The sequence below is a fragment of the Andrographis paniculata genome, unplaced genomic scaffold, assembly GCF_009805555.1.
Source record: "Andrographis paniculata isolate CXL003 unplaced genomic scaffold, ASM980555v1 Contig64END, whole genome shotgun sequence".
NCBI lineage: Eukaryota > Viridiplantae > Streptophyta > Magnoliopsida > Lamiales > Acanthaceae > Andrographis > Andrographis paniculata.
In genome coordinates, this window is record NW_026137600.1 from 2,376,253 (window position 1) to 2,394,038 (window position 17,786).

Genomic DNA, 17,786 nt, shown 5'->3' on the forward strand with positions numbered 1-17,786 from the left:
TGATATTTATGAAAGAAAAAAACATATTTTTAATCAAATCATGTAGGATAAAATTGTATTGATTTTGATTTGAAGCTACAACCAAACACACCCATAATCCCCATGCTCTTCCATAGATTAATGTTTATCTAATAAAATATTATACTACTTTCGTCTGAGTGAAAGGTACTTATTTGGCGTAGATTCAGGTATATGAATATTTTATAAATAGTAAAAAGTATGAATATTTTGGTATTTCTTTAGGAGATATTTTTATTAAAAAAGAAAATTGATACATTTGATTTGAACAAAAAAAATGATAAAGAGGGTGTTTTGCAAATAGTTTTATTAAAGAGCTTTTGGGTGTGTTTGTTTGAGGGATTGGATTTTTTTTTCACTATTCATCCAATTTTTTCCCCCCAAAAATATCAAATCAAACACCTATTTTTTATTTTTTATATTATACTAAAAATCAATTTTACATTCAAAATATCACATCAACACCTATTTACATCACATCATACAACTATTCAAATTCAAAACTTTTACTATTCAAATTCCAACTCAAAATCGAAACCTCCAAACAAACAGACCATTGAAAAAGCTAATGTGTTTGGTAAATTAATTTTTTTGGAATAGTTTTTTTTACCAAAAAAACTAATTTCTGAAAAGATAACTTACTCAAAGTTTTGAATAATTTTTTCAGTTTAAATTTACTTTAAAAATTTATTATATATTTTACACAATAAATATATTTTGATTATTTATTAATTATATTAGAATATTTTATTATATTATAGTGTTACTTTTATAAATTTAAAATAATTAATTTTTATATATAAATTATTTTTAATTATAAAATATATAAATTTATTAAAATCAACATAAAATAGAAAATATAAATATTAATAATTTATTTTTATATTAAAATTACATTATATAGATTTAAAAATAAATTAAATTTATTAAAAGATTGTAAATATAATGAACTAATCGATAATTAACATAATAAATATATATGCAAAAAATTTATTATTTTATATTTTACATCATTTTCAATAGAAAAAACTATTTATATATTTCAATAAAAATATATTATTTTTCAAATCTAACTATAATAAAAATAAATATTATTTCATAACACTTTTATCATTTTCAATAACTAATAACAAAAAATTTCAAACATTTTAAACTCAAAAAACACAATTAATATATTAGAAAAAAAAATTGAAATGTCCTCAATTGTCATTTTACATATAAATAACTAATATCAAATAGTTGTTTACAACCAGCTAATCTAATCAGCTAGTCAAACCGGCTAATTGAATCAGCTACCAGCTATCAGCTAGTTACCAATCACACCCAAAATATATACCTTAGTCTCGAACGCATATGTATTGAGTCTGTTATACTAAACTCTATAATAACAAAAATGTATGTTGTTTGATTATTGTTGTTCGATAGAACAAGTTTGGGATTTGCAAGATCAAATTATTATGCAAACACAAAATATAAATACAAATACATCCCAATTTACTCGAAAAATTAAACAAGAGTTATTTTAATTGAACCTAAAAGACAAGTATAGGAGTACAAAGGAAAACGATATGAATAGGAGCTAGCCTTGCCTTGTGCTCATTGTTCTATTTTATTTGATTCTATGGACTTAAATATTTGCCCAAATGGGATATGATCTTCCACACAATCTCCAATCTTTTACTTTCGATTATGCACGTTTCTCAAGTTAAAGCCAACATAATATATATATATATATATAATAATTTTATGTCATGTCCTCTCTCTAACCAAAACGAAAATAATGATTGTCCTAATCTAACATGATCTAGATGCGCCCTATATATAGGCGGACATATGGGCCAAACCCAAGACTCATAATCAACCATTAAACAGTAAATAAAATAATAAGAGAAATAATAAATAATAAAATAATAATTAACCTAAGTGACTACGGTGCTTCTCCCTCTTCTATTATAGACCTTGACTTTACCCAACTCCATAACAATTTTAAAAAATTCAGCACAATGCTGAGAGCGCATTTAGTATAAAGTGGGAAACAACAAACAATATTAAAACAAATAATATATGACCGTGTTACATAAAAATACATAATTGTGTTGTACGAATACATGTAAATTGTTGAATTCAATCGGAGACTGTGTTGTATGAAATCATGTAGATTTGTTTTTGATTCCATTGCATTTTGAATGAACTATAATTCCTTCTATTTCAATACCCGACTAACATAGAAGGCAAGAAAACAAGGTCCAAGTTACCATATGATTGGAAGTTTAATTAGGAACAAGTTTAAAATCTTTTAATAAAGATATATAATCAGTCTTAGATTCTTATCATTCTCTTGATTTATGTTTCAAGACTATGACAATTTGTTAATAATCCTCAAACTGTGTTAAGGGACTTCTCCCAAAATGTGCAGAAGTTCGTAGAATTGGTCCATAACTAGTTAAGAATCGACCACTATGTAATTATTAGAATAATCGACAAAGAATATCTTGTTCGAGGCATCTTCAACCATAATTTTCACAACTACAACTTATTGTTAACCTTTAGGATATTCGGATATAATAAGGTAAAAAGAGTCGATATTTAAGACCTAGGTAAACGAATTGGATCTATATGTTTTAGACATATTTCTTTGAAAGTTGTATTTGAATTATCTAACGAAATTGACTCCTACTTTGTTTTGGCATCAAAATAAGAGTAAGCTTATGATTTCAAGATGTGAAAACGAAATATATTTCTACTATGTTTGATTGTTTACAAGACTAAAACTATACATAGGGAGAAATGACTTTTGAGAAAGGATGCATCGTTTCATTTGAACTTCGTCGTCATTTCACTGTATCCTATTATCGGTTATACCCGACAGTCGGGCCAACAGTCTTGTTTGGTCATTTTGTACAGGACTATTCTTTCTCTGTTGATATATACATATTAGATAGTCAAATTAGTATTGCGTTGATTTGACCGGATCAGGGGTGACCACCATATATTTATACATTTTTCAGCATATTTATAATACACATATATTATAACTCTAGTATCTTATAACACATAGACTTAATATGTATAAACATAAGCTGGTCATCCATATGGTATATGCTGACCGATTAAATCAGCACCGTACTGACTTGACCGAATTAGCACTATACTGACTTGAACGAATCAACACAGGATCTGCAGCCATATAGATTAGAAGTCCCACCTCAACCGGCAATCGATTGTTTAACTTTCTAAGAAAAACTACTAGTAGTATTGAAGCCATGTGTCACGGTCGGACTTTTGAGCGGTCACTTGGCAGTGATTTTTCTATACTTAGCACTTTTTCATTATGCCAAACATTTCACTCAAACTCACTAGCATCTTTTAGAATGTTCCGGAAGGTGGTAGATAAAACTAGAACTTTGCATTAATGAGGTAGTTGAGGTTGATGGTTGATAGTTGATAGATGACATTAATACGGTGGTTGGGAGATAGCATTTACTCAATTGACTTGTATAAATAGGTGATTGCACTTCACTTGTAAATCATCCAAATCTTAGCAATCAAAAAAATTTCTCTCCACACTTTCTCTCTCTTGTTTCTCTCTAGAAAGCCTTTGGCTTTTGTGGTGCTTGACCGAGTTGGGAAGTCTGTCTTAGCAGCCGACGGAAGTGAGTTGCTAAGGAACGCACGGTTACTTCGAGTGGAAGAAGTTAACCCATGACACATAGGCTCCAACCCTTGGACCCTACAAGGGGGCACGACCCCCTTGAACCCTAAACAGAAGTGTCTTCGAAACAAAATGGAATATCTTCGTTCTTTGAGCAAATCACTATCACCTAAAATTACCTAATGACACTAAAATTATCGCAATACATACGTTTTGTGAGTGAAGGCTAGCTCAGGTTTGGATATTTGAACCTTATGATCTTAATCTTATCTTCATTGCAACAACAATTGACCAAGTACACAGATAACTAATATCCTAGATGACAACAAGATCCATTCTAAAGAACTAGAGAGAGAGAGAGCATTGTAAAGTTCATTGCAAGAAGGAAATAAAGAGAAACATATGTCATATTTATACAGTTAGAAGAAATAGAAATACCTGTCCGAAGGAAGGAGAAATAATAGTAGAACAACAGATTTAGGCATGAATCACAGCACCCAAAACCACGAGACGATGGAACCGATAGCCAAACCAGCAACCAAATACAAAACCACCACAATCCCCGCGGTTTCGGCATGTTGCAGCACCACACTCTTCGGCGCCAGAATCATCAGCACGCTCGTAAAGTACCCGTTCGTAAGCCCAAGAAGGCACGTCAACACTGTCACCGGAATCTCCGATTTCATCACCTCAGGACCGTGCAAGCAGCCGTAGAAAAGTGGCAGAAACAACAATCTTGCGAAGGATCCACCTATGGCAGCTTTCGCATTCTCCATAAGGTACACTGCTGTTAATGATTTACCGATCAGATCGAACACGTTGTATCCCGCAATTAGGATGATCGGGTACCAGTCTTTAAGAGCAGCTGAATGCACATCTTCTGTAACCGATCCAGGGAAAATGCTCAATGTTACAACGTAAATGATTGCGATGCCTGCACCGTACCACTTCACAGCCCCGACAATGTCCCATAGCGTTGATCTCCAGAGCTTTCCTGTGAGATTTCCCCTCTGCTCCTTCTCCTCGTTTGCTGCCAGAGTTTTCAGATTGTTGTAGTATTTGATAACCGGAAGCCTATGCGCCAGATTATAGAAAACGACGTTCAACACCATCACAACAATGCTGACAATAAAATATAGATTGGCACTTTGTCTTAGTCCATTGGTATCTTGAGGGTATAAAGCCTTGGTGAAAACTCGGAGGATCGAAACAAGAACACCTGCACTCCAACAAGATGGAATTGTTTGTAGTTAGTTTGCAGACATTTGGATGAATATACTGTCGAACTTGAATTAGGACGAACATTTGTTCCAATAATTTGAAGCTCAGCCCTTCAAGTTACTGCACTTTTGTTCTAGAAAACATTTTCAGTTGGTTCAAGGCAAACAATCTACATTTTGTAGCATTTACTCTATGTTTTAAACTAATATTCTGTGCATTGAAATAAATTTTTCTCAGTTCAAGTTAAAATGATTACCAATACAAATTTGCATACATTCGGTATACAAATGGCCGAGTTTATAATCTGTACATTCGGTAAAAGTTAAGTTTCCTTAATCAGGTCAGATAAAAGACTAATTAGGTATAACCAAGCAATAAGGTAATAAATGCTGAGACAGAGAGCCTTATTCAATTGATGTATCAAACAACATTTCGTAATTACTATGACATCCGGAAAAAGGAAACATTGCATAAGATCATAAGTAATTCTTGCAATTTAAAACAGATAAGGAATTGCTACATGATAGCAGTCAAACACAAGTCCCACCTTAAAATGGTTGCAAATGTCTTTTTAGGTCAGATTTGGCAACTTAAGAAGCATCATGAAGTTTCAACTCAAAATAGATTTGCTAATCACTTTTCTTTAAAGATTTCATTGTATCCAGAGCACAATCTCTCAGTTTCCCTGCTATTACAATCACATCAATCTCGATGTTAAACTATCATATTCCTAGAGGAATCACATGCTATGCATTTTATTAATACTAAAGTGTATCTGCGCAACAGATAAAGAACGGCGGAGATTTGGTGGAATCCACACACAATGAAAGACTCTCTAGAAACAAAAAAGAATGGAATCAAGTCAATATAACAATATAGGAAATTTAATTTGTTGTTGTCTCAGGAAAAAATACATTAACAAAACTTAACATCCTTGTATTCTGAGTTCTTCTGTGTGAAATGCACATCTAGGTTATAACATAGCAACGATGATTAGCATACATAAAATTCCTGAAGTTAATAACCGTACACACAAGCAGCACCACAGAATTGAGCCCACAACTTACACACCTTTTCCGACAAAAACTTCAGTATTTATGTTTTCAAAAGCTAAAAATTAAATTGTGTTCAATTTGAGTATCTCTGTAGCCATCGCTATCATAAACTCTAGGATCTACTAACTAGATAAACATAAATAAGGTCTTGTAAATATGAATATCATGTACTAGTTTAAAAGAACTTCAGTACTTATGTTTTCAAAAGCTAAAACTTAAATTGTGTTCAATTTGAGTATCACTTGAGTCATCACTACCATAAACTATAGGCTCTACAGAACTTGATAAGCATAACTTAGGTCTTATAAATGAGAATATCAAGTACTTGGTTAAAAGAACCTATTATCTTCTTGGAAAACCTATACTTCTTGTGCCTTCAAGCATGAATATCAAAAGCTTAACCTGTTCGTAATCATTATTATTATTGTTATTATTGAGTTTCTCACCAATCCTTGTATTGAGTTGCCCACAAGCCAAGTAGATTAACTCAACTAAGGAACAGCTCATACTAAGAACAAAGCTTCAAACTTACTCGAATATGAAATTCCTTCCAACCAACTCAAATATAGGTCAACTGAAACTAAGCCATACCAGATCTATAAGACTCCATAGCTCAAGAAGACAGCAATGATCCAGTAAAGCTATTCCAAATGTAGGATCAAATTCGACATTAAATATTCTTATCTTTGGACTTCTTGATCAACAGTCAATCAAGATCACCCATCCTTCATAAAATAATTCAATCAAGAACCAACTAACACTTCCAACAATCACCAAACCAAAAAATATATATCTATATATACACAAAAGAATAAATAAATTAAAATACAACCCAGCAAGATTTAGAAATGTGAGAAATCATAGCTTGTGTTTTCTACAAAAATTGATCACAGATAACCAACAAACCAGTAGAATCAAATTCATAGTTTCTAACATAGATAGCAAATGATAAAGGTTAGGAAAAGACATTTTTGGAACACAATTTTGAGTCTAACAAGGGATTTATTATTATTATTTTTTATTTTTTTTGTGAGAAGCAAAATGAACTTTCGATCCATCAATTCATCATTTCCTTTACACTTGCACTGTTGCAATCTACAGCTCCATAACATAACATAACAACCAATGGCAAAAATCATTCAGATCTGAAGCTATGTTTTATCAAAAACTTAATTAAAAATAAAAAATAAAAAACTAAAAACTAAAAAAAATCCAAAATTGCTTAAAAAAACAACCCAAACATCAAAATTCGAAGGACAAAGAAATCGAAAAACTTTCCGCAGAAGGAAAACGAAAGTGACAAAGAATTACTCACCAGAAGCAGCAGTTCCGGCGACTACAGCCTGCATATACCTCTCCGGCAACTCTCCGGCATTCCCCACAACGCCGCCCTGCACCAATCCATCAGCCAGTCCACTCAACCCCACCACCGCCACCGTCGCATAGTACCCTCCATAAACCCCCACCCTCCCCTTCACATACCAGGTATCCATCAGCGGCACCGCCACCAACGCAATCAGAAACAACGCATAACCTAAATTAATTCTCGCCACGGAGCTGGATTTGTGAGCAAACGCGATGATGAGAAGCAACGACGTGAGCCCAACCAGCATATAAACAATGGCGAACACACGATCTACGGATGCGTCGGGGTAGAGGTAGGTGAAGTAGTCGACAGCCGTTATGAACGCGTTCCATGGCAGGAGGTACCCCGCCCCTAAGGAGAAATAGATTATGTAGACGAAGTGGAATGAATCTGTCGGAATTTTTTCCGAATTCGATTCCTCGGGGATTAAGAGCGCCGCGGATTCTGATTCCTCCTCCACTGCGGCGGCCGTCGTACCCATCGGCGTTTACTTCCAGGGAGATATTTCTATCCTGTGCGACGGCGACGGAGCCAGCGAGGAACGAACAATTTGTTGTATTTAATTTTAAACGTATTTTCATTTCTTGATGACTTAACAAAGTTGGACAATTTTTTATTGTTTTTTTTCTCTTTTTTTTATTTTTTTATTTTTTTTTTATGACATGCTAACTTACTGCCATTACCCAGGCAGAACCGCAGGTTGAATAATATAAATAAAAATATATATTTTGCTCATTTTATTTGTTTACCATTTTAGGGTGTGTTTATTTTGGATGTTTGGGGAAATTTAGGTGGCAAATTTCAATTTAGGTGTTTATTTTGTGTTCAATTTTGGGTTGGATTTGAAAAATTTTGATGTGTATTAATTTGATGGTAATAAATATAATAATATAAATGTGTATTAATTTGTATAATTTGATTAAATATTTATATTATACCTATATATTTCTAAATTTTTTTATTTATTTGTATTATAATTTTATTCTTTTATATATTTTATAAAATTATAATTATTATAAATTTTTTTATATTTATAATTAAAAAAAAAAAAAAACAGAGGCTGTCAGCGTTTGCCATCGGCCCAGTTTTGAGCTGGATTACTTTGCACAGTAATCAAGCACTTGGATAGTAATTTAGTCCAAAACTAGCAAACAGTTTCACAATAATTCAGCTCAAAACTGAGGAGAAACACACCCTTATATTTTACTTTTTACCGACCATATTATTAGTTATTTTTTTAAAAACAATATATTATATATTTTAATTATATTTTAAATTATAATTAATTATTTTTTTCATTTTAATTAAACTAATTAATTGTCTTAATTTATTATTATTTATATTATACTTCATCGGTCCATTACTAAATTTCTCATTTTCTATTTTAGTCTGTCTAAATTAAAATTTTTCATTTTTTTTAAGAAAATAACTTTCAATTAAATACCAACATACTCCAATTTTTTTTTCACATTATTTTTTAAGGGTAAAATAGATATTACATTAAGTTTAACACTACATATTTATAAAATACTAATTATTATCTATAAAATACTAATTTTTTTTAATGCGTATGCAAAAGTCAAATGAGAAGATTATCATTGGACGGAAAAGTATAATAATTAATTTTGTTAATATATTTTTTAATTATTTATTTATTATATTTTATCAAAATTCTTATTATCTACCAAATATTTGACATAGAAGGTGGAATCGAAAAAAATATATTTTATAAATAAATAAATAAAAACTTACTAGTATAAATTTAATAGACTAAGGAATAAAGTTGTTAAAGGAAACTGAGTAGTTTCGGCTCATTAATAGCTCGACTAGGCTTTTTTTTATAGAGATAACCGAGTCGTGTTTAAGCTCGGCTCGTGAGTAGCTTAATTGAACTAGTTAGTAGTAATACATTTATATTATTTATATATTAATATAAGATATATAATTTTTACATCAAAATTTACATTTATTATTAAATTTTGAATATTTTATTATAAAAATTATGAATACAATTAAATATATTTATTTTATATATTAAAAATATATAATATATATAATTCAAATGGAGTTGAACCACTATTTTGGATCGAATTCTTAACGAATCGAACTGAGTTTGTACCGTTAACAAATTCGAATGGAACTCGAATAATCGATATTCAAACTCGCTCGACTCGTTTAACAATTCTACTAAAGAAATACTTTATTTTTTAAAAAGAAGGTGTTAAGTGAAATTTGAACTTTAAATACTATGAATTTTAAATAATAAAAAATTAAAATTTTAATAGAATCTAAATAAATATTATTATGATATTTTAATATAAAATTAATTTTATTATTATATAAAAGTAAAAAATATTTAATAGTAAAAATATTGAAAAGAAATCCCAATAAAACACAACCAATAGCTTGCCCTTGTAACATAATTATATTATAAATTTGTGTTTGTTAAGCGAAATTGTTTGAAAATATACTTTTTTTTTTTTATTGTGAAATATAGAGAATTGTGTAAATAATATAAAAATAATGAATGTACATAATATGCTTCAATCCGTTCCACTTAACATGTCCGAGTTACTGTAGACAAGTTATTTAGGATAAATATAATTAGTAAATAATTAAAAATATATTACTAAAAATAATTATTCTATATTGTAAATAATTATAAATTAAAATTAAGAAAACAAATTAATCTAATTAAAATTAAAAATATATAACTTAGAAAATATAAAAATGAGATTACGATCAGTAATAATTTTTTAAAAAATAAAAGTGATATAAAATATGAGATATACAGAACAATAATATGGACGATGGTGGAACAGAGGAAATATATATATATTTTTTTAGAGAAATATATTTTTTTGAAATCGTGAAAGAAAAGACTCCATTTATATAAGAATTTGTTTAAGTATCAAGATTTTAAATTTTTTAGTAATAGGAATAAATTAATATTTTATGAAGTAAAAGAATTACATCATATATTTTTTATTTATGTTTGTTATTATTATTATTTTGAAAAAAAAAGTATTAATTATTAGTATAAAAATTATAAAAATATCTATTTAAATAGCTTTGTTCTTTCTAATTTTCCTTTTACATATTTTTTTTTAAAAAATAATTAATACATCACACACATTCATTATTTTTATATTCTCTACATAATTATTTATATTTCACATAATTTTTTTTTCACCCATCTCACATAACAGACGTCTAAATTCAAATATTTCAATAAAATAAAAATTTTGTGTTTTGGCTTGAATTTTCTTTTAAATATAAAATATAAAGAATTGTGTATATAATATAAAAATAAAAAATATATTAATTTAAAAAAATAAAAGAAATGAAAAAAAACAAATGTAAATTAAAAAGTTTTTTGTGGAAGAGGATCGTCGGGTCCAGATCTGCCGGTCCGGTCGTTCAACCCCATCAATCATAGAAGGATGATGATACATGCCTCAATTATTGTAATATTATTAAAATTAATTTTAATTATAGAAAAATATATATATTTTTAAAAGAATTATAAAAATAATGTTAATAGTTACATTGAGTAGACTAGTCGATACTCAGAAAGTCCAATAAATTTATATTAATTTATTTGAATATAAAAATTAAAAATAATAATATTTTAATATTAAAATGAAACAAATTAAAAATAAATTAAAAATAATATAAAATTATTTATTAAAAATTGATAAAAAAAAAATGATAGAATAATATAAAAAGTTGTGATAAATTAGTTATATTCGTTAAAATAAGAATAATAAAATTACAAACGAATAAAATTATTTATTATAAATTCAATATATATACATTTAGTATACAGTTAAAAAATAATGACATTTTAAACGGATGTAGAACATATATTTTTAGCTTTTCCTCGCTTGTGAAATTTTGGTTTTATTTTTAATATTTAATAAAATAAAAAAATATTAAATAAAACATTTTTTTTTTAATTATATAATCGGATTCTAAAGTTTTCATGGTTGGTTTTGCTTATATCTCTTGAGTTATTCTTATAAATATTAAAAAAATGCAATATTTTTTTTTTTACATATTTTTTTACCATGTGTTTTCTTTCGACTTAATTATCTAATTATTGTTTAAAATATAAATTACAAAAATAATTGTTGATGTAATTTTTCAACAAAAATAAAGTAAAATTCAAAGATATAGAAAATATCCTTAAACTTGATTAATTAGTGCCTGAGATTAGGAATCTCTAAACACTGTATGGTACAGAAAATAAACTGGAAAATAAAAGACTGAAATTTAAAGTGGTGATCCCCAAATTTGACTTTGCTTTGTTGAAGTTGATTGAAGATGCCTTGCCAAATGATGATCCAAACCCTTAAATATTCTTTGAAGAAACTGTACTGAAAACCGTCGCCCGAACGGTTACAACGTCTCCTTTCCAACCGTCTTCCAACCCTTCTCCTGCTGACACGTGTCCTCAGCAGACCAAAATTATCACTATATTTCACTCTTTGAACCGACCACAGACCTTCCGCCCTTTTGGCCCGACTGCCAATCTACAACCGTATTGGTCCAGCCGCAGAGTCCCGACCTGAGGACCTCCCGACCTGTCCGACCTGAGGACTTTCCGTCCTGAGGACTTTTCGACCTGCGGACTTTCCGACCTGAGGACCTCCCGACCTGCGGACTTTCCGTCCTGATGACTTTGCGTTTTGAGGACCTCCCGACCTGAGGACCTCCCGACCTGAGGACTTTCCGTCCTGAGGACTTTTCGACCTGAGGACCTCCCGACCTGAGGACTTCCCGACCTAAGGACTTCCCGACCTGAGGACCTCCCGACCTGAGGTCTTTCCGACCTGCGGACTTTCCGTCCTGATGACTTTCCGTCTTGAGGACCTCCCGACCTGAGGACCTCCCGACCTGTATTTTCCTTAGAAATAAACCTATTTTCCTTGAGTTCCCCACGGTGTCCTTCAGCCAGTTCAATCAACTCTATTGCCAGGCCCATTTTTTCTTTCTCCTTGGGCTTTTTAACCTAATTCTAAATTTCATACGTAACAACTTGCCCGCCGCCAAGGGACTTTCAAACGCTATTTAGCAATCGACGTTTGGAAGTTCATAAATCACCACCCTCTTGAAAAATTCCCTTAGCAACTGCACCAGTTACTGCAACACTCCTGATTAACTTCCTTTCCTCAATACGAGCCTTTGTGAATCACAATCTCAACCACTCTAAACATGGCGAATCGATACATTCCTGCCCTTCCCTTCGACGGAACCCTCCCAGAGGGCCCGTTTTCAGCCTCGAAAGTACTAACTCCGACCATCCAACCATACTGCACTACTCCCGAAGACTCAAATCGGATGAGGGAAGTTTTGGAATCCCGAAATTCCTTGGCCGTCAACAACTCTACTTACCAAGCAGTTCGCATTCGAGACAGCATCAAAACCCATCTCACAGACCCAAAAGATCCTTATCGCTCTTGGTATCGACGGGTATCAGAACACTTCCAGACCCAATGGCGATCTCAAAAAATCGACCAAGCGATTCTATTGTCCACCATGCCGATCAATCTGCACGAGAAGGTGCTCCTAGCTATGTCGGCCTTCTGGAATGCGGAAAATGGGACTCTTCTCTTACCGTCGGGCCCCTTTGGTCCGACTCTCATGGATGTGGCGATGATCGCTCATCTCCCAGTCGTGGGTGAAGACCCTGTGATGGGAGCCCTAGATGGGCAGGAGCCACCAGAAGACCATCTAGGGTGGTCTTTACAAGGCGTGAAGGAATGGGGCTGGACAAAGTTCGCGACTGACCAACAAGGGGCTCCAGGGACCCCCATAACCGACCGGGAGCATACTGCCTTCATTCTTTTTTGGCTTTGTAGGTACGTCATTGTTTCCCCCTTTGTAACATAATTTGACTTAGCAATATATTTTTTCTTCTTCTCTCAAAACAAGGATCACCTTCCAATTTCCAACTTTTGAGGAACCGAAACAAACTCCTCCCTTAAAAGAACAATGTTTCTCACATATTAAGAAACACACCAAATTCCAAGGCATATTTTGAAAACCAAAACACTTGAAGTGTTAACAAACATGGCGAACGACCGACCTCATGTGTCCATCAAGCAACTGGGAAGGTGTTCTTCAACCCTTCTTTGTAGGTAATCACCCTGTTGGAGGCCATGCAGAAGACTTGTTACATATACTCAAGCAACTAGACTTCAAATTCCGATTCTCCCAACGAGGTAGAAGAACCATTCATCGCGTCATCCGCCTAATGGAAAAAATCATTGAGGGGTATGACACTCTTCGTGACATCCTTAGCCGCATCCCTGACCTCCATCATTACATGGAATTGATTGAACATCACGCAGCAACCATACTTCCAGACCTTGGTTGGGATAATATATTTTCCAATCAACGAAAAGTCTTTTCAAGATTGCGTACCATTGTTGACCGTGAATATCAAGCCATAACAGATATGCAAGCACGTACCAATCAAGATTTAGACGAAATGCAAAGCCAATGGGAGAGGTACCGACCAGATTTGGAAGATCTTATCGAAGAAGAACCAGAACTAATATCCAATCATTGGGATGAAAATTCTGATCCAGAGGCAGAATACCTCCCACAAATACATGACGACTAACAGAAATGAACCTTAAAATAGGTTCGAACCCCATAAATGGGTTCTGAATAACATTTTGTTTCATGCAGTTTTGTTATCTGAAAAGGCAGGATAATACCTCTTCAGATATTTAGCATTAATACAATCATGTACTCTCTTACCTTCATGATTTACAATAATGAAAGCGCCATTTCCAATATTTTTCTGAATAATGTATGGTCCTTCCCAATTCGGTGACCACTTTCCCAATTGGTCAGTTTTCTTATATGTAGGAAGAATGGTCTTCCAAACTAGGTCTCCCTTTTGGAATGTCCTGCAAAAAACTTTCTTTCCGTAATTCCTTGCTCTGATTTCACTCTGTTTCACACTTTGACCTATTGCATGGAGTCGGTTAACATCCAAATCCTCCAACTGTTGCAACATAAGCTGTTGGTATTCTTTTGTAATATCACCATCAGTAAATTCTGTTCGGCCAGACGATACTCGGATTTCGGCTGGTAAAACAGCATCTTGGCCAAAAGTGAGTTGGTACGGTGAAAACCCTGTGGCCGTATTTCTGGTATTCCTGTGTGCCCATAAAGCCCGAGACAATAACAAATGCCACTTTCTTGGGTTCCCTTCAACCATCTTCTTTATAATCCCAATAATGATCTTATTTGCTGCTTCCGCTTGTCCATTGGCTTGGGGATAATAAGGTGACGAATGGTGTAATCGGACACCAAATTCTGCCAAGAAACTAGAGAACTTTTCCCCTGTGAAAACCAGGCCCTGGTCGGTTGTTATAGACTGAGGAATACCATATCTGTAAATAATTTGGTTCAAAACGAAGTCTATCACTTCTTTCTGATCTACATTTTTCAAAGCAACTGCTTCTACCCATTTGGTAAAGTAGTCAGTCGCGACCAATATGAAACAATGGTGTTTCGATGAAGCAGGATGTATCTTACCAATGATATCCATAGCCCATGATTTAAAAGGCCATGGTTTTGCCAAAGATTGCAATTCGGTTACTGGCAAATGGTTTAAATTCCCATGTCTCTGACATTCCTGGCAACCTTTGGCAAATTGTATGCAATCTTCAAAAATCTTTGGCCAGAAAAAACCCAAACGATGAATGGCCCATCTCATATTCAGACCTGCCCGATGAGCTCCACATATCCCACTATGTACTTCTGTCATTACCTCTAGAGCTTCTTTAGACCCCAAACATTTTAAAAGTAAACCTTCAAATGATCTCTTATACAAAATCCCATCTATCAATTGAAAACGTAAAGCCTTCAATCGTATCGCAATTGAAACATTCGCACCTGGATTTTGTAAATACATGATAAGTTCTGTTCTCCAATCGGTCGCTGTTCCACTGGTATCTTTATGTCCGACTGTAACTACGCCGTCGGGCTCCTGTCCGACAGTCTCTTGTCCGACCATTCGATCACATATTTGGTCTGTCTTTCCTTCTATGTCTGACTTGACCCCCGAACAAATATCCTCCAGAATTCCTTTACAGGCCCTTTGAGCCAACTCATCAGCACGTTGGTTTTCTTTCCTTGGAATGAACTCAATTATTACTTCTGAGATTTTTGTCAGTAACCGACCCACAATGTCCCTGTATCTGCGAAGATGAGGGTAATTGCAAACATATTGATTGTTTACCTGGTTGATTACTAGTTGAGAATCCCCTCTTATGATTACAGACTGGACCTTCCTGGCTATTAAAGCCTCCAAACCCAAAATTAAAGCTTCATATTCTGCCGAATTATGGGTCATGGCTTCCAATCGTAGTTGTAAGTTGATCTTTTGACCGTCAGGTCCTTGCAAACAGACCCCTGCTCCTGATTTGTTTCCAGAGGTGGAACCATCAAAGAACATCAACCATGTTCTGGTACTTATATAAGGCACACATCCGACCTGTAGATTATTCAGATATGATGAACAACTGAGTGGTCGGACACTATCACAAAAGGAATATCCGACTTGTGAGAATTCTGCTAAGAAGTCGGCTACTGCTTGTCCCTTGATTGCCTTCAAAGGGGAATGTTGGAGATCAAAAGGAGCCAATTTGATGGCCCACTTCATGAGTCTGCCCTTCATAGTAGGTCTCTGTAAAATCAATTTGATGAGATCCACCTTTGATATGACCTCAATTCTTCTGGGCAGCAAATAATGCTCGAGTTTAGTGCAAGCGAAGACCAATGAATAACACATTTTTTCCGGCATAGTGTAATTCAGTTCTGGTCCTGTAAGGGTTTTACTGAGATAGTAAATTGCCCTTTCCTTCCCGTCATCACCATCATGTGCCAATAAACAGCTAACCACTTCATGTGTATTTGCCAAATAAAGTTTGAGCGGCCGACCTTGTTTAGGAGGCATTAAAACTGGAGGGTGAACCAATGCCTGCTTGATAGCATCTAAAGCCGTCTGTTGATCTGGACCCCATTCAAAAGCATTTTTTCCAGCTTTTAACAATTTGGTAATTGGTCTGACCTTGCCAGCAGCATTAGAGATGAAACGCCTCAAATAATTCACCTTACCCAAAAGACTTTGGATTTCTTTAACCGTCTTGGGTGGCCGACTGTCAAGAATGGCTTTAGCCTTATTAGCATCGATTTCAATTCCTCTCTCATAAACTAAAAATCCTAAAAAGCTCCCAGCTGATATTCCAAAAGCACACTTGGTTGGATTAATCTTCAACTTGTACTTCTTCATTCTTTCGAATGCCTCTTCAAGATTTCTCAAATGTTCGTTAAAACTGGAGGATTTAACAATAACATCATCAATATAAACTTCCATAGATTTGCCAATTAAATCATGAAAGATTGAATTCATGGCTCTTTGGTAAGTTGCCCCTGCATTCTTTAACCCGAATGGCATGACTGTCCATTCATAAATACCTAAAGCCCCTGGGCACCTGAATGCTGTCTTAGGAATGTCTTCTTCTGCCAGAAATATTTGGTTATAACCTGCATAACCATCCATCAAACTAAGGACTTTATGCCCTGCTGCTGAATCAATCAACATGTCGGCCATAGGCATCACATATTCGTCCTTAGGGGTAGCTAGATTCAAATCCCTAAAATCGATGCATATCCTTATCTTACCATTTTTCTTGACCACTGGTACAATGTTAGCCAGCCACTCCGCATAACGGCAAGGCTGAATGAAACCCACTTTGAGAAGTTTTTGGATTTCTTCCTTGATTTGAGGCATCAGATCCGGGCTCATTCGCCTTGGGGGTTGTTTGTAAGGTTTGCACCCTTCCTTGATAGGCAATCGATGCTCTATTAGACTTCTTTTCAAACCAGGCATTTCTGAATAATCCCATGCTAAACAATCAATGTTGTTTCTAATAACTTCGAGCATCATTGTCTGTTGCTCTTTAGACAAATAACCACTTAGCCTGATCACTTTTGGAACCAATTCGGTTCCTAAATTAAACTCCAATAATGGGTCTTGTGATGAAGCTGTTGGTTCTGTTTTTTCTAATAAATCAGGCCAACGAAATTATTCATCTTCTTGGAGGTGAACATCAAGAATCTCTTTACTATTTTCTGCTTTATGTAATAACTGCTTTAAATAGAACTTATTAATAAGAGAACTACATACTTCTAAACTTGTATCACCCATAACAAACAAATTATACGGGAATAGGTGTGGCTTTATCATGAGCCATACAATAAAGTTGTTCTTTTAATAGAACATCGAGTTCTGACCAGTGACTTTATAACCCTTGTTTGGGTATTCCCTGGCCATATATAACTGAGACATCGGAGCCAAATGACTGGAATAAAAAACTGACTCTTCAACTTGTTCTGATACATCGAATGGGTTGTCATTTGCTTCCATTTTGAAGACCTGATTTCCTTC

The 17,786-nt window shown here is 33.5% G+C and overlaps 1 protein-coding gene across 1 annotated transcript; it reads right to left on the minus strand.

The window, feature by feature from the left end:
* Window positions 1-4,016: 4,016 nt before the first annotated feature.
* LOC127261886 (equilibrative nucleotide transporter 1) lies at window positions 4,017-7,882 on the minus strand. Its single transcript, XM_051290312.1, has 2 exons — window positions 7,262-7,882; window positions 4,017-4,889 (listed from the first exon to the last, which is right to left on the minus strand). The coding sequence occupies exons 1-2, from the start codon at window positions 7,791-7,793 to the stop codon at window positions 4,159-4,161; spliced, it is 1,263 nt and encodes a 420-aa protein (XP_051146269.1). The 5' UTR covers window positions 7,794-7,882; the 3' UTR covers window positions 4,017-4,158.
* Window positions 7,883-17,786: the final 9,904 nt, after the last annotated feature.